Here is an 18,753-nt window from a genome sequence, read left to right on the forward strand (position 1 = left end):
TTATTTTCGCCGCGCGTGGCAGTGTACTAACAGAAAGGAACGTAGTGGCTACACGTAATGCCAGCCGTGTACAGCCCGTGGGGGCGGGGTCTCAAGTTTTCACAAAGAAGTACAAAGGGACGGTAGTGATTAAGGAACAAATCGAACAAACCCCAAACTATCTCGTTTTTATATTTCAAATCTTTATTGACAAAATACAAAGATACAAACAAAGACGTTAATAATAGCCTAGAGACAAAACAACACCAGAGCCAGTGGGAATCTTTAAATTAAAACAATAAAAAAGGGACACAAATAAATCTTTTTTGTCAGTCAAAATGGCCTTAGTGTACTGTTTAGTTGCATTTTTAATAAAGGCTAGGCATGGCTAAATTTGGATTTATGAATATGATACTATGTTAGAATGATCATCATTATATGTAATTCTTTAGGTATTGTAAACCTCAAGACCTAAGAGTCAATGCCAATCAATATCAACCATATATGAAGATACATCTTTTCAAAATTGCTTAGTGTAGGGACACTGCCAAAACAGATGCAGCATTGTTTCTTCATATATTTCACAAAATGAACAGTTAACTTCAGTCTAGGTGGATAATGGCTGGTAGGATAATATCTATTTATGATTTTAAAGAAAGTTCACTTTACCTTATTTCTAAGGAGATATTTGTATAGAAGATTCCAAATAGTTTTACAGTTTAAGTTGTCATCAAATCTACAACAATAGGGTACAGCAGCATGAGTACTAATAAGATCCTTTCGAAATAATGAATACATGTTACAGATTTTGTTTCGGTCGTGGTCAGACAGATTTTACCCACTGATGTTGCCTCCAGGTCAAGTTTCAGTAAACAAACTGGTCTTCCTGCCTTTTAGGAGAGTTCGAATTCCAAAAGAAACAGCATCAATAACAGTAGCAAATTCGTTTGAAGTAACAGCAATGCCAAAGGAAGAGGAATTTAGAGTAGCTAACAACAGCATATTAACATTGATTAATTGGTTTACCAGAATTATATTATAATTAAACCAGTTTTTATGAAATAAGGATATATTTTTGAACATGATGTGCTGATTATTCCAGATGACACATTTCTGAGGGAAGAAATTATGTTTGTTAATCAAAGATCATGCTTAAAGTATTTGTCTGGGGCATTTAGACAGTTTAAGGGAAGTTTACATCCCTGGGTGCACTCAAATGTACAGATAGTCAGGCCAGAGTTACAAACTGGCCAATGGCGAGTGATAGGAAATGTAACAACAAAACTGATACACAAATGCAAAAAGTCTGTGAAACTATGTCACAATTTCTGGCATCTTGACCTAGATAGAAGGGCCGAAGGGATCTCATAACATATATAAAAATTATATAGGGCCTATATAAATGTCATGTTCACATGTGGAAGGGGCGGCCACGTGTACTACACCAGTGTTTCTCAACTGGCCAGCTATGCGGTCCAGATTTCCCCTTAGTCCTTAGTCATTAGTTTGAGGTCCCACAGTTTAATACATTCATCATCATGCTCGCATTTGTGCTGTCTCTGTCAGGTAGCTGTTGGTTAGTCAGTCAATCTTCTTATTTTGAAGCACTTCAAAATAAAAGCTTTGAGCTGGAAATTTACTGTACTTAAAAATATAGTGTTTTTATTTTTTACAAACTTGACAAGTTTGTAACTCACTTGCGGTTGAGCATTTTGATATTTTTATGAAATTTACACAGCACCTATACCTGCTTTATTTTAAATAAGACACGGAAATCTGTCTTTTCAGAAAATAAGACCTTTAAATATATTTATTTCCACCATGAAAATCATTTATATTTTTTATTTAAATATTCATCTTATTTTTATCTATTCTAAATATAGCCGTGCGGTTTTAATTTTGTTTTGAATTTGGTTTGAGTCAGTCTATATTGTGTGGAAAAATGCACGTTTCAAGATTCCTACGAGAATTTGTAATGTGGAATTGTTGTAAATAAAGTTTAAATGAATGAGTAGCTGCCCCAAATAATGCCTATTGGATGTTCTCACTTTAGTGTAAATGACACCTCTACAAAACAAGTTAGATTTTTTTTTTTGCCACGGTTTATATAGTTGCATGGACACACCTTACTAGTAGCATGTTATTTATGTAATATTAACATAACACACGACACACACCAGACTATATAACATTCTACTCAGGCGCTATGGACACGATGTAATCTTTCCGAGGACCTTCTTAAAGCGGTGATCAGATGAAAATTGCTACTACGACTTAGAAAACAGAGAAAGAGCAGGCAATAATTTAAGATTATACAGTCTCCGCGTGATTTGATTTGTTACCTAGACCTGTGTTATTTTGTTTAGTTACTCCAGTTAAGTGTGCGTTTGCTGAAATCACTACAACAACTCAGCCGGCTTAATATTTGGTGCTCGCTGGGTGGGCATTATCCCCATTCCCCAGCTAGTTAGCTAGCTAGCTGAAGGTGCTAGGTTAGCTAGCTAGCTAGGTACCTAACGTGAGCTGCCGCTGCTCGGCCGTTAACAGCCAGGAGTCCACGCAGCATTTAAACTGAGTAAGTTGGCTGTTTGTGTTTTTCTATATCTACCAACTAGCCAGTCGTCTGTACGAATTTTATATCACGAATTAGGTTTTGAGTTATGCGTGTGGGACGCTAGCTTAGCTAACTCTCCACCAATGTCTGTGGTTAATTGTTAGCGTGTATTTTCCACAAACAGTGATGAGGTGGTTCGTGTAGCAACCGATAATAATAGTGTACGGTAACATCAACGTGCTAGCTTGAGTTGTTTTTCAAAACGGTCCCATTCACAGGCCAGATACTAGGTTAGCAGGCAATTTGTCAATTACGCCAAGGCTAGGTGAATCATAGTAATTGACGTCTCACTTCAGCGGTCTCAGGCTGTTGTCAATTAACTTGCTAATTGGCTAGCAGCGTTTGTTCAAACTGCCCCATGTACGTTAGCTCGATTTGAGGTGAGGTTTATCGATGATGTGGTTGTAATTTTTAGATATTTGTTAATGTTTCAGACAAAGTCACCCTTCTTTTGTTCTGCTTTTCCATACAAACGAGTTTTAAATGTTTCCACAGGCTCTTCACAGCACCAGAATGACATTATGTTTCCTCACTTTATTTAATGATTTCAGTGATTGACACCGATACTCAGTTGCGACATACAGTTAACCTACAAGGCCCTGTTGTCCGTGCACTTTAAAATGAAGTCAATGGAGCTGCTTGATTAATTTAGAAACGTTAAACTTGTTTCCAACAGGAGCAGAGTGATTGTTGGGCTAGAAGCTGTTTGACCTGTGTCTGAAATCAGTCATGGAGAACGATGCTTGTGTTGAGCAGAAGGATGGTGATGCTGCTGTGGATGAAGTCAAACAGCCAGCAGCCGCAGCTCCTTTCAGATACACCAAGGTGATTAAACAAATACCAATATGATAATTTAGAGTCCTTATAGTGTTCTTCCCAACACAACTTAACCATTGTCTATTATTATTATTATTATTATTATTATTATACAGGAGGAGCTTCTGGAAATAAAAGAACTGCCAGTCTCCAATGAAAGGCCAGAGTGTCTCTGTGAGAAATATGACAGGTAAGAGTTAATTTCCTCAGGTGTAATCCTCATCACTCACAGTCCACATGATGATAATATTCACATGTTATATGGGTCATTAGGAAAGGGAGACTAATTTTGTGAAATGAGACAGAATGTGCTTCATTGAAAACACCAACTTTTTTTTGCTTCTCTTGGACAATAGTTGACTGGGGTGTGTGGTCTGGTCAAAGGTATGTGTTTCACTGGCCGTTCTGAAAGAGTGCGCTGGTAGATGGCTTTGATGGGCAATAATTTATAACCTTTGTAATTTTGGGCCAAGAAATTATTAAAAATCTCAAATTCCATAGGATGTGTGATTTTTAAATTTTTGGGGGAAACCATGAAAAATCAGGAAATGTGTTAGACAGTTGCTAGAGCTGAAGTATGCAGAACATAGCACATGTCCTCACACGCCTCTGAAGTTCAGCCCACATCTCAGCATAGAGATCAAAGTATGCATCAAGTGAGGCTTAGTTTAAGTGTATGTGTTGCTGGGATTGTGTGAATTGTGAAGGATCAAATGTTTTTATATAAAAGTGACTTTGAATTAATGGGATTATGAATTAGAGCAGGTAGGCTAATGGATAGTGTGGGCACTGCTTTTTTGCTTCTTGCACATCACCTCAAACTATTCTCAAACTTATATTAATGTAGGTGGCCTGAATATCCTCAGGACCTGCTCTTATTTAATCACATTTACTTAAGTCTTTTATTCCCTGAGGTAATATTGACAATGCAGTGCCACAAGCAGATAGTCATGGGTTCTGATGCTAGATGTTGTGATGTCTTATATTTATAATAGAGGCACATATAAAACAAATGTCTGCATCGCTTGTATTTTTAAAAATGTATTATAGTCTCTAAATTCTAGAGCCATTGTCATTAAATCGGGGAAACCTCTGCTTCAGAAGCCATCTTTGACATGTTTCTACAGCCTCTTTTCTGTTTGGGCTGCATTCAGATTTGAATGATGGCAGATTTCAGGACATCTGCTGATAAATATTTAGATGTTTGTTTGACCTTCTATAACAGTCATCCAAGACGAGCTGGAATAACAAGCAAACTTGTGGGTGTCTGACATTTTCTTTTGGTCTCTCTCAACACCTTATCCATCTTGAGTCGAACTGATCGTTGATCCTGCAGAGCCCTGCTGTTTTTCATTCCAGATATCTGATCAGGGATTGATTTTTAGATATGGATGTTATTCGTCTTGTTTTAATCAACTGGTTTAGTATGTCTCAGGTCCATTAATTGTGGCTTTAAATGGTGTTTTGATTCAGTGATGGTGTCTGGGACCCTGAGAAGTGGCACGCCTCACTGTATCCCACTTCAGAGCGAAGCTCTCCGGTGGAAGGTTTTAAGAAGGACTATGTGGATGACAGAGTTCCTTTGAAACGAAGAATCCCAGGTAAATGACCCAGAGCCAGAAATCTCAAGATTAAGATTGAAACCAAAACACAGGCCATAAAGTGATCTTACTTTCTTTCTTACTTTGTGTCAGAGGTCATCTACTGATAAGTCACAAAGTGGTTCAGTTATCTAGAGAAGGTTGTTGCGCACAACTTCTAAATACTGTGCAGCTCTGGATTATGCTTAAACAAATATTTGAGCTACCTGGTATTGTCTTGAGGAGTGAGGTAACAATGTAGATAAAATAAAATAATGTTTGAGCGAAAAATAAAAGGTCTTTATATAGGCTTACCTTGGACTGTTGGTCAGACTACAGTGTGACCATGGATCTTGGTGTTGTGTCTTTGTTCTTTAAACCTCTAACGATGAGCCTATATACTGCATCATATTCAGATCCTCGTGAGCGATTAAAGGAAGATGATCTGGATGTCATACTGAGCCCACAGCGACGCAGCTTTGGAGGTGGATGTCAAGGCAACGCTGCGCTTGCACCCCATGCCCGTCGCCCAATCAGCCCCCTGGAAAATAAGGAGAATGAGAGTCTCCGTCTGGGAGGGACACGAAGAATCGGCAGTGGCCGCATAATTGCTGCCCGAGCCTTTGAGAGAGAAGCACGTGCGGAGAAAGAGCGGGAACGTGAGAGAGACTTCAAGGATAAAAGATTCAGGGTTGGTGTTCACTGCTTTCAGTCCACTCATAATGTGTTTCCCTTAGTGTTTGAGTGGTGAGGCATTCAGTGTGTTGATGCTGGTATTTCTTTTAAATATAGATTCCTAAGAAAGAGTTCTGTGAAATCACAAACACATATGCCATTCAGTTTTTCACAAAACGGGATACAACTAGCTGATTAATGAAATTTGCAGGTGAAATAAAAGCCATAAACTTTAAAAATGACTTTCACAAAAATTGAATTTGGCTTACTGATAAGGCAAAAGTTTACTTTATTCTCTGAGGAATGTGCTGCCTGGACTGAGAAGTCCTACTTCATCAGTGTGCTTTCTCCATACAAAGAACTGCTCTTCAGAATAGTCTCTTTTAATTTAATCTAATTATCGGTATGTGAAGATCTTATCTTCTAGCTTACACACACTGATATCATATTGGTCTTGTCTCATCCTTTGCAGAGGGATTTCGGTGACAAACGTGTGTTTAGTGAAAGGAGAAGGAATGACTCTTTTGCGGAGGAGGAGCCAGAGTGGTTCTCTGGGGGTCCCACCAGCCAGTCTGAGACAATAGAGCTCATTGGCTTCGACGACAAAATCCTGGAGGATGATAAGCGCAGGTCCAAGCGGTCAAGGAGGAGGGCAGAGTCCATAAGAGAAGGCATGTCAAAGCCTTGTTCTTTAGAATTACAGCACCATAATGGTTACCCATTTTATTCATCTGTTTATTTTTAAATTGTTACTCAAAGCTGAGGTAGGCAGAAATCTGGAAAAGACAAAACTAACAGCCAGAATTTGAAAGAACAACCTTCTCCTGCAGCTCTCCTCTCTCTGTCTTAAGCCCCTCCCACCAGACAACCATGGACATAAGCACTCACTTCATGCACTAACCCAGTGTTTTTTCATACATTGATTTAATCTTATTTCATTGTACAGTTGCCTGCAGCTTATTCACTCAGCCCCTCCTTGCCCTGCTCTGTTTCTCTCTTTATTAGACCACAAATGAGACAAGTATTAGCTGGCTAGCCACTCTACATTCCCCCTGCCTCGCTTCCCCTGGCTTTTGACGGCTTTGTGTGAAGGAAGGGAAGCTGTGTAATGGTACTGGGGGGAGGTTGCACTTTCTAGCCTGTGTAGTGGCTGTTAAACAGGTTAGTTAAGTTGTTGGTGCTGGCTGGATTCAGGTTGCTACAGCCACTGACTGGGGGTCTGTCTCCAGAGCTGCAGCCCACTCTCCTCCTTATGAGGTGCTCTGTAACGGTGGGGAGTGAGGCAGAGGACACTGTAATTCAAAGCTCTGGCTAATGTTCCCCACATAAACAAGACTTTGGCTCCAGTTAGCAGAAGGCTACACTATTACCAAGGTTTTCTCTGTCTAAATCGCTTTACCAATACTGATTTGATACTGTTTTATTTCCTTTGTCAGACTCCCTTTTTGACAAGTCCGTCTTCCTTTTTTGGGTTGCTTTGCAGTGTAGGCAGTTGTTGACTTTCGCCATTGAATCAGGCTTTCACCAAAGATTCATGTATGTGCATCTGCCTTTCTAGATTAGTCAGAAGGAATTATCTCTCTCTGAAATGACCTGTGACTGGCCAAAGTCTCCCATCACTGCCTTGATTTTTCTAAAGCCTGAAAAGAGTGCCAGGAGGAGGTGCACAAGTCAAGTTATGTTTTAGACCGCTTGAATTACAGTATGCTCAAACTTTAATGTGGGATTTGTGCCTAGTGATGCCAGAATAGAACTGCCTACCTGAGCTTTAACTGCATAGTATAATTTGAATAACTAGCATGGTACAACAGCTATCACATCAGGGATACTTAAAATTGCAATTCTTATTGTGTGGCAGTGGAATGTAATGGTGGTCAGGAAGAGGAGCGAGATGGTGGTTTGCAGTCTACTGCTGATCAGGAGGTTCCCCACCCTGACGTCCTGCCTGAGCAATCGACTGGAGACTTTGACTTCAATGAGTTCTTCAATCTGGAGAAGACCATGCCTGGACTGGCCTCTGTAAGTACTGGGGTGCACTGTGTGGTTTTGTTGGTGGTAAAGGTGTGAACATCACAAATGTTATGCTATAACAGCAGAGGTTTTCAAGTGTGTCTGTCGCTTCCTCTCACACCAGACTTTTTCTTCATTATTAAGAACATTTTGGAGGCTAGACAGATGTGACACAATTTTGACCTGACAAATTACATAATCTGCTCATGTTCAAGTGAAGGCCTCGTACAAAATAGATAAGCCTTTTTTGAAGCCATGTATCAAGTTTGCAGATACAATGAATCAGCATAAGATAACCTCTGCTGCACTGGCTTAATCTCACTGAACTTGCTCTGTGGTGGTGGGTATTGTCACTGAATGGTGCACTTTATAAATATTTTTGCTACCAGACTACTGAATGGGTTTAAAGAGGTTAAAAAGGTATCAACAATCCAAATTTATGCCCATCATTATAGCTACTTTAGGCCCGCTGATTGGAGAACTATGTGAACCGGTGTGTAAACTAATAAATATAATTAAGACAGTTGTGAACAGACTTGTTTGTGGCATTATATCAAGGCCACACAGCAGTGCATTCAATGACACTGCCCTCTATCTTCTAGCACATTTTGTGCTAAATCGATGGATAAAGCTCTAAACGTAAGTGCCACCATTGTCCTTGTACCTTTTGGCCTACTGTTATCTGTTTATCACTTTATTTCACAGGCGCCTTTCTCTGTCTTCCAGATGATAGAGGATGTTTTGGGGGAGGGCCCTGTATCGGCTAGCCGCTTCAGTCAGTGGTTCTCCAGTAACGTGAGCCCTTCAGGCAGCCGGTCCAGCAGTCTGAGGTCCACTCCCCATGAGGAGCTGGAAAAACTTGCAGGTAAATGATGTGATTTCCCTAAAGAAGCTTCACATGACAATGCAGTTTAAAAGCAAGCATAGCACTTAGCGACAAGTACCCGATTTGCCTGGTCTGGTGTCAAGTTTTAAACCGATTTGATTTTGTGCAAACCAGTAATGGTGCCAGTAGCGTGACAGGCCACATGAAATTTACTGCTGAGCTGAGGGAGGCAGCATGATGATCACATTTCAGTTGAGGTGGGAGAGGGGAAGAGTGGCACATGTTGTTTGTTTACTTGAAAGTTCATGTGTTTAATTGTGGTGTTAAGACATAAGGGTTAAACACAAAGACGACTAAACTAAAACTGCGCCAATATGGCAACATTTTGGATTTGATGCTGATGGAGCAGGTGAGCTGAAAAACTGACGAGGCATGCCCTGCATATTTGAGGTCTCTTCTTACTCCAGCACACCTGATTCAAATGATGTGCTCATTATCAGGCTTCAGCTGCATTAGCTCTCCACGAGCAGGGTCAGTGACCACTGCAGGAAAACCTGGTAAAAGGTGGTAATACATCTAACGTGCATGCCAGGAAATAATGCTGAAACAAGTGGAACACCTAGTGGTTGAATTTGGTTGTCCAGTCCAGTGTTGAGCCCGATATGAAACCGGTTTTGAACATTTTTATTACTAGCAATCTTTGGTAAAGCTGTGTTTTTGCATGTGTTAAGGGGTTAGCACACCAAGACTATATTTTTCATATGTTGTTATTTAATAAAAATCATTGTGCACAGAAACTTTGCACACTTAGTCTGATGCGTATTTGTTGAGAAAATATGTAATATGAGACAAAATGGAAGGACACATTTCGTCCCTGGCTGTCACCGCTCTGTTTGTGTCTTGCATTTGGTGCTGCGGCTGCCAAGAGGGGCTTAGCTGTCCTCCATCTCCACACTGTTGCACACTGTTTTTCTGTCTGCGTGTGGCCTTCAATCTTCTGTTAACTCTTCCTCATCATTATCATCCACCTGAATATTACTGTCTGACCTGTTTTAAAGTAAGCTGAGTTATGAAATGATAACTGTATGTACCTTGTTCCTCTCTGTTGTGGATGTGTCCCACAAGTTACCCCACATTTACATCAAACAACTCTGTAAAGGCTTCTGATGGATGCAAAAAAAATGGAGACAAAAATTAGGAGTCGATGCGTATACACGACTGGCAAAACCTGAGGTTGTATTTATTTTTAAATATTCAGATTCAATTCAGATGTAAGATATGGACTTGGTGTGTAAAGGCCTGTAGTATGAAAACATCAAGATCAGAGGCCTGTTCTCTCATTTTTGATTATAGGTGGTTTGGGGTTTTGAAAGGTATAGAAATAATTCAGTAAATGTGCTTCACAGATGGCCCCTGGATTTATTTTTTTTTCCTCTCGTTGAACATGCATTATGGGCAAAAACAACTATTAGACAGATTGTTCTCGTTTTATTAAAAAGAAACCCACTGAAAGAAGCAAATCTTGACTGTGCCTCAGTGTGGCATTCAAACCTGATCTTGGAGCATGTAGTCATAAACTTGGCTTTAAACTTGGTCACCACCAAACTGCTTCTTTACTATATCACTCCAGTGCTATGTGATTGCAAGCCTGTTACATTCTTGCTTTGTCCGTGCCCACACAGTGCTCAGTTTCTGTGATGCATGTACTATATCTTGGTTTTTGCTCCTCTGAAGGGCTTGAGCCACGCAGCACATCCTCCGGCCAAGGCCCCACCTCATACTTCACACCTATTCAGTCATCGGAGTGCAAGGAGAAGGTGGACATCCTGGAGCTGTTGCACAAGGCCAAAATAGACCTGAAGCCTCTTCTTTCCACCCTGTCGGTCAACAAGGCTCGGCTACGGGAAAGCAGTGAGTGTCAGTTCACTAAAACATTTGCAAAGACAAGTTGCACCATTACACAACTTTTACTGGGAATATATAGTGGACTAGACATCTTCATGTACAGTCAGGCAATGTGGATACAATTGTAGCATGATATATTAAATATTACCTGGAAAGCACTGTAACTTTGTTCTGAACAGCGCCACATAAAGTTCATTCTGTCTGTCTCTAGCTAACTGTGGAGCAGTGCTCTCGCTCGAGGAGGTGGAGGGTGGAATGAAGGAGATGAAGCTGAGCTCAGAACCTCAGGTGCGAAAGGTGCCACCTCCCCAGAGAGGAAACGGCACGCCCTTCATGGCTCAGCATTTAGAAGAGGCTTTAACTGGCGGCTCCAGCACCCATCCACGCTCACGTGACACAGACATGTCGGCCTTTAATAAACTGGTTAGCAGCATGAAGGCAAGTGGAACTCTGCCAACTCACCCCAAAACCAACACAACTATTGTAAGTATTTCTGAATGTTTTTCTAATCCATATCGAAACAGGCTTTGACTGGAGAAGTAACATTGTGCATGTTGCTGTGGAATGGGCAGTCATATAAAACTGGCTTGGTATGATGTAGCATGCAAGCTTTTCCAGCTTAAACTAGATGACCTACTTTTGAAAATTTCATGTACAGACGAGAAAGTGATGGGCATAAATTTGTTTAAATGTGTTTCAGGGTTTTTTGTTTGTTTTTTTTGAATGATTGTGACACATGAAAGCTGCAGTTGTCCTTTTTTATGCAAGTCAGTAGAAAAATAAAACCGATCCCAGATTCAGAAGCTGAGATGAGAACCATGTTTGCTCTTTCATGGGATGAATGCTCATTAAGGAACATGACAATATACTGCGAGTATCCAAGGCATACCTGACTTGCATGAAGGACACTTGGTTTGCGACACTCATGTACAAATCCATCCCTGGCGGCTTGCAGTCGGTTTACAACAAATACTTGATAGCCAGTTTTTGTTATGACACAACCCAGATTGTCTACCATGCACTCATTGCTCACTGGGATGGGTTTTTACAAGGGAATGGTTGTTTTTGTTTACACTGCACCCGCCACAAATTGTTTGTCCATGTACAACGCAGCAATCTTCAGACCCAGCTGTGGTGACGATGTCTGAAGCTCAGGTGCCTCCACAGCAGCAGAAAAACATATTTCAGGTGTGTATGTTGACTATCCTCTCAGGCTAATGCTGCCACTATTTCCCTTTCAACAGCGTCGCGGCTGGGTGCAAATTATATCAGTCATAGTGGTCTGAGTAGGGTCACGTTGTCCTACAGGTGGTGTTTTTTGCAACAGAATGAGAATGGCAACTGACGTGCCAGGGGAACAAGATGTGAATTGTTGCTCCTTTCAACAACAGCTACTCAGTGATTTGCAGCCCAATCATTCTGTTGCCAGTGGTAGTCTTTTTGGGGAGACTGCATTTTGAATTGGGTCCTCAGATCTATTTCTAATTTCCAACCCTATCAGAACTGAAAAACATTACATAAATACAAGAGTTGTGTTTTCTTCTCTGTAAAACAGTGGGGTGGTGGAAAATAAGGACACTGGAGAAACAATTCTGACACAGGCTGCTTTCTTGGCTTCTTTGCATATGATGTCAAGACATTGGCGCACTGTCCAGATGGCGAGCAGGCAGCTGGAGGAAAAGACAAGCAACACTGCACCAGTGCTTGTGATTTCCGGCTGTTCCAATCAATCATATTGGAGGGAAAAACAATGGTCACTTTAAATTCCAAACAAAGGGTAGGACGTGAAGGGGAGAAGCTGTATAGATGGCAGATGTGGCTCATAAACCTGTCTTCACTCTGGACGAGCAGAGTCAACTAAGTTAAAACAAAAGTTAGAGCATTGTGTTAAACATGCCCCCAATTGAATGCAATTACAGGACTGTGACAACTTCTGTGTTTTTTAGCCATGACCCATATTTGTAACGTTTCACCAGACCTCTGAGAACGGTTGACCAGGGGAGTAGAGAATAGTGGGTCCGCAGCATTACCACGCCTGTGCTGCACAGAGGAGGCAGAGTCTGCACACCATTTGACAGTTATTGGAGCTGGCAGATACGCCGGATCCACCAATAAATTTCAACAGCAAGAGCGTTATTTAATATTGCTGACAGACAGATAAACCAAACCAAAAACATAACCTGTACAGTGCAGGTAACTGGAAGCTGTACTGCAGCAAAAAATGTACATTCATTTTATAGAAACAATATATGCACTTGTTCAGACTGTTTTGGTCACTGGTGTCTTTAAAATCTTGCTGCCCATCAAACACAAACATTAACTATGCAGGAACACTGTAACTTGTGTGCGCTGTATCTAAGAGTGTTTCTATAATAAAGCTGTTGGAGGTTGCCAGGTCCCAAGATGGCAAATTCCTGATAGAATTTAATAGGAAGCTGTGATTCTCTGTCCCACATTTTATGGATGATAGTTTTGAACTTCTCTAACTGCCAGACCAATAACATGAAAGTGAATTATGACATCCTGAGAAATGTATTTGTATGTTTGTATCGTAGGAGCTCTTGGGAGGTCCTCCTCGTAGTGCCTCTCCTACACTACTCAGCAATCTGTTGGGCAACGCTGAGGGCCCAACAACCTCTGCCCCTCTACATGGCCTACTACACAAGGGCCCGTCGCCCCCCCTCTTTCCACAGAGGGCACCCTCACCTGACTACTTCAACAGTCGATTGCAGCCTTCTGCAGGTAAGTTAATTGCAAAAGCAACATGTTGCAGCCTTTTTAAAAGATGCGTGAACTAAACCTTAGAGCTGAAAAGAATGTATGTTGTAAGCATTGACATCAGGCTGCACTCACAGAAATCATGATCACATAATCAGAAATGAGCCCAGAAGTACAGAACCACACAATTTTATTAATGAAAATCCATCCAAAAGCAGTGTTTAGCAGTGGACGACTTAACTTTTTTACTGTCAGTGCAATCCAAACCTTATTACAGCTGATGGCACGGCATTGACACAGTCTGTGAGATGACATAAAAACAAGAATGTAGGAGTGAAACAAATCTCAGAGGCTGTGTTGCACAGGAACTATCAAAGTAGTGACAGCTCAACATAGTGAAATGTTTGGAATTTTTGCTTTCTTTTCCCTAGTTTTCTGTATGACCGAAAACATTGAACCACTATATGATTATCTCTGCCCTAAGGTCTTGTGGACAGAGTGTGCTGTACTGGGGCTGTAGCCTCAATGTCCAATATCTTCAGTGTGCTTTTTATTTGTATGTTTGGATGATATTGGTCAGACAAGCTGAATCATGTAATAGGTTTTCTCCCTCTCCTACCTCAAGGTTTTCCTGTTGGTCATCAGCCCATGCTGCCAGAACAGTTTGGTGATGTACACAGGTCTATCAGCCCTGGATCTGCTGCACAGCAACAGGTAACCTAGATGTTTAGACACAGTGAGCTTGGGTTTATTGTTTGATTACTGAAAAGAGCTTCAATATTCTACCTCAGTATGCTACATTACTGTTATCAGATTTCAGCGGAACAGAAAAGTCACATTGACTGCCCAAATACCAAGCTGCGATACAAAAAAATCTTTATTTGTTAATGAATCTTAAAGGAAAGCAAAACATTTTTTATTTATTTATTTAATTTTTTTTGCCTTTTTTATTCAGTCTATACACCGATCAGCAAAAACATTAAAACCAGTGACGGAAGTGAATAACGATCATCTTGTTACAATGCAATACAAGACACGCAAAATAATGGCTTGTGAAATGTGAATCCAATTGAGCATCTGTAGAACATGGTGGTATCCCAGAGGCCCTGTGTTCATACCTCGACAGATCAGAGGCCCAACTGTGGATTGGTCTTGGCTCTGACCTGTTGAGGCATGGACACAGGACCTTTTTTGGGGTATCCTGTGGTGTCTGCCACCAGGGCATTGGCGGCGTATCCCTTGAGTCCTGTGGGTTGCAAGGTGGGGTTTTGGCATGTCCCACAGATGCTCGATCAGATTGAGATCTTTGAAGTTTGGAGGCCAGTTCAATGTCTTGAGCTCTCGTCATGTTCCTCGCGTCATTCCTTAGCAGTTTTTGCGATGCGGCATGGTCTGCTGAGGGTGCCACTGCCACTGGGGGCTGTTGCCATGAGGGGGGGGATGTACTTGGTCTGTAACAGTATTTGGATGGGTGGTACATGTCAAGTGGAATCCACATGAATGCAGGGACCCAAGGCTTTCCAGCAGAACATTGCATTATAACGAGATGATCAAAGTATTCACTTGTCAGTGATTTTCATGTTTTGGCTGACCAGTGTATATTGTCAAGTAATAGATCAGAAGACATCAGTTGGGCATCTCTTCAGTTGTGTGTATTTTGTTTGACCAGATGAGGGCGCTGTCTATGCCAGTGAATCAGGCAGACCTGGAGGCTCTGGCATTCCAACAGGATCTCGCTCTACACGCCCACCACTCATTCCAGTCTGGCTACAAGCAACCACAGGACAAGTCTTTCAGAAATAGGTTAGTTTTTTAAAAAGGTATTTAGATACTGCACAGTATGTGCTTATGGTGACATAATAAATATGATTATGTATGGCTGATGTGCTTGTGTTTCAGACTGCAGCGTGTTAATCGCTCTCCTGGTCCAGGCCCTCAGCCTGCTGGAAGACACTCTCCAGGCAATGCTGTCACCAGTATGGTGAGTATGAACTTTAATTCCCCTAGCTGTCTTTTTTCAGAGTTGTCCTGTGAAGTTGGACTCTTAAAACTTTTGTCTACACCTCTTGGTATTAATGCTTTTTATTTTTGTTTACACGCTACAGCTGTCTCCATCATTCACACCTACATCTGTGATCCGCAAAATGTACGCAACAAAAGAGAAAAGCAGAGATGAACTATCAAGTCGTTCAGAGAGCAAGGAAGAGGCATCAGGACACTCTCAAGATGGTACCGAGCATTAATTCACCCACAACTCCCTGATACAAAGTTTAGTTGAAGTACTACAGCACTGTAACATTGCGATTTTGGTGATGTCATTACAGACAGCAGCTCCCCAAATCTGTACCTGGAGGCGATGGATGGGAACGCTGCCCAGTCTGGGGGAGTAAAGGCCAGTGCGCAAACCTTGTCAAGTAAGGAGCAGGAGCGTCTCAGGCCTGGCTCAGCTGGACACCATACGCCTACAATGGTACCTCCAGGACCCTCCTCATCCTTCCCTCGTCCCATCTATCCAGTACCGCTGCTATCCCATGTACCTATGGTGCGCCCTCCTCCCCAGCTCCACCCCAATGTGGTTCAGAGAATGCTAGCGCAGGGTATCCAGCCGCAGCAACTTGGACCCGCTCTTGTACAAGCAGGTTAGTGTTGGCATGATTTTTTTTTTTTTTTTTTTAAATCCCCTTGTTGTTTTTCCTAACAGTACATTGAGCTGATGTGAATCCTCTGACCTTAAAACTGTAGTTCATTATTTGTTAAGGCATTCGTTCGTCTTCTAAAGGCATAACCACATGTGAACAGTGACTGTTTGTGAACTGCGGTCAAATTAGGCAGCACTGTTCAAATATGAATCAAGATTTTGTTACTGTATTGTCTGTATTGTGTTCGTGTACTGCGGTCAATTCTAGCAAATGCCATTAGAAGCACAAGGAGTGCGAGGAGGTACATGAGTTGTTTTTTTTTTATTGTCACAGACTGTCTCACGTGCTTCTGAAAAGACAGTTTCAGCAAATTTGACAATTATTTGTAAAGTTGCCAACTGTATCTTTAATTATCTCCTGATAAAAGTCTTTAATTGTACACACCAGGCATATTTCCACAACACATGGACCTTGCCCAACTTCAAGGCTTGCCTCCTGCCCTGCTTGGACAACCGCTGTACCCTCTAAGTGCGACAGGGCATCCCCTTCTACCTCCCAGAGCCAATACTCAGATGCAGTTAGCAGTTATGCAGCAGCAACTTCAGCAACAAAGACCAAGTGAGTGGAAGTCAAATATTGCAAATGGCTGCATCACGTCACCTCAAAGGTTTTGATTGCTGAGAATAACCTAAAATAAAGGTATCTGCACGGTTGCATAAACTACCTCAAACCTGAGTTTGTCCCTTAAGCAAAATATTTTCCTAAGATGAGGGTCCATTTAATTGTGATGCATCAAGCCTTTTAGGTTGTCTCCATGCCTAGGTGTTTTAACGGCAAGAAAGGAGATTACCAAACAGACAGAATTTGACAAAAATTTCATTAAAACAATATAGCTACCGCTGATATATAAGATATTATGTTAACATTTGGCGAGCTAGCTACAAGGTTGCCAGTACAAACTTTACCATTTATATAACAGCTGTTAGTGTTAACGCTAGCGTTGTAGGAGAGACACCACTGATAGAACAGGTAGCCTTAATATGTGGGCTATATGGTTTGCCATACCCTGTTAACACACTCAGTACATTTACATGACATTATAGAAAATCAATTTTTATTGTGGTAGTCCGACTAAAACCGGACTTTTAAAATACACAAACATACACATGTAAACAGATTGAAATTGTACTCAATCAGACTTCTCAAAGTCGGACTAACACACCCAGATCATGCGACTTGAAGTCAAATTACTCCTGCATGCATATAGTCAATTGGACCCAACCTGGCCGAGGCACTCTGTGCATTCTCCAGTTTTGGCCTGGGCTTTGACCCGTAAGTCAAATCGCATTAAATGCGTAACAGAAGAAGAAGCTGGTAACAACATGGTGAAATCTACATCCAGAGCCATGCATTTTTGGAATGTACAGAGCTGTTAAGTTTTCCACAATGGTACCAGTTTGCTGCTAGATAACCGTAGCTAACTTGTGTGCTGATTGTTTGGTCTGTGTTGAAATTGGTCAGCTGGAAAAAGGTCCAGTACTAACAAGCTGTAAGGGCACATATCGCCACCTATCATAGCAGAGTCGGACATATCTCAGTCAATAAAGCGGTTCCCCTCCCGTGCTTGTACACTGGGACAAGTGCAGTAGTCCAGTTAGATGACCTAGTTGAGCCATAACCGTAGCTCAACTTAACTGTGCATATAAACGCACTGACTGTTACATTTAACAGAGCCGAGCTGGCTTACTTCTACTCCTTATGAAAGATAAGTTATGATTTCTTACGACTCATAAACAGACACTAACTTATTTGGTGACCTTTACATGGAGCTAAATTAATACCAAATATGTTAAAGTCAATAAACGTGATGTTTTCCAGATAACATTAATGCCTGTCTGCCTCAATGTTGCAGTTAACATTTTTATAATTGCTGATTTATTAAATCAGTGTCCTGCTGGGTGCAACATAATGCTGAATAAAGCAGAAGACCTCTGCAATAAGTGCTATTTTGGTGATCAGGGTCTGGTTAAAGTTTTGTAGAGTTTGTGAAGATCGACTGACAGTGTACATTCAACTATTGTCTTGTTTTTCACAGGTTTTTGGGGGTTTTTTTGTCAAGGGAAATGGTTACTAAGGACCTTCTTGCAGCACATAAGGGAATACCAAAGTAGTTATGGGCAAACACAAAGGTTTCCCCTTACAACATCCTAAAGAAATTCTTAGGCTAAGGTTACCCTTAAATATTCATGTGAGCATACCATAGGAAAAAATTAGTGGCACAAAGCCACTTGTGCCGACTTTGTGCCACTGACACTGAAAAAATAAGGAATATTCAAGTTTAAATTTAAGCAGGATGAAAAATGGCAGAAATGAGTAATTTAAATGGGACAACAATTTTTTTTGTTCTATTTTCTCTTTGATTAAACTGTATATTTGTTGCATCTTGCAGTGCACCCAGGCATCCCAGGCCCTCAGTCACAGAGCCAAGGCCCTCACCGGACAAACGGCTCCCAGCAACATGGCGGCAGCCCCCCTCTAGGCCTCGCCAAGTGGTTTGGATCAGACGTGCTAGAACAGCCACTCCCCTCCATGCCGGCCAAGGTCATAAGTGTAGATGAGTTGGAGTTTCGGCCATAAGAAACACTGCATAGCAAGATTTTTTTTTCCCTTTATGCCCATCTCCACCTCCTCGTTACCATTAAAATGTGAACTTTGATTTGAAAGACCTGGACAGTCTAGCCATGCTTTGTCTTGAACCTTGAAGTCACTGCTTTTTGAAGGGGCTTATCAGCAGAAAAGGGAGGACAAGTGATGGCCATTTGTTTTGCCGACTGAGTGATATTTTTTTTTTTGTATTAGGCTCTGCGCAGTAAATAATGTATAGGCCCAATTGTACAGACCACGGGAAAGAATCTTATTCTCCCTGTATATAGCTATTGTTTTGTTTTTTGTTTGTTTGGGGTTTTTTTTTTTTTGTTTTTTTTTTTTTTT

At 41.3% G+C, this 18,753-nt stretch overlaps 1 protein-coding gene across 2 annotated transcripts; it reads left to right on the top strand.

The window, feature by feature from the left end:
• Positions 1 to 2,189: 2,189 nt before the first annotated feature.
• Positions 2,190 to 18,753, top strand: eif4enif1 (eukaryotic translation initiation factor 4E nuclear import factor 1). 2 transcript variants are annotated; one of them, XM_049585326.1, is made up of 19 exons: positions 2,190 to 2,554; positions 3,270 to 3,418; positions 3,526 to 3,599; positions 4,883 to 5,010; positions 5,406 to 5,680; positions 6,137 to 6,335; positions 7,523 to 7,683; positions 8,380 to 8,539; positions 10,235 to 10,411; positions 10,617 to 10,888; positions 11,519 to 11,593; positions 12,961 to 13,147; positions 13,749 to 13,837; positions 14,793 to 14,926; positions 15,023 to 15,104; positions 15,229 to 15,352; positions 15,448 to 15,762; positions 16,210 to 16,380; positions 18,212 to 18,753. In XM_049585326.1, the coding sequence occupies exons 2-19, from the start codon at positions 3,323 to 3,325 to the stop codon at positions 18,397 to 18,399; spliced, it is 2,907 nt and encodes a 968-aa protein (XP_049441283.1). In that variant the 5' UTR covers positions 2,190 to 2,554; positions 3,270 to 3,322; the 3' UTR covers positions 18,400 to 18,753. The 2 variants fall into 2 exon arrangements, with proteins under 2 accessions (XP_049441283.1, XP_049441292.1); XM_049585335.1 differs by having other exon boundaries at positions 8,401 to 8,539.

This window comes from Epinephelus fuscoguttatus, linkage group LG1, assembly GCF_011397635.1.
Source record: "Epinephelus fuscoguttatus linkage group LG1, E.fuscoguttatus.final_Chr_v1".
Lineage (NCBI taxonomy): Eukaryota > Metazoa > Chordata > Actinopteri > Perciformes > Serranidae > Epinephelus > Epinephelus fuscoguttatus.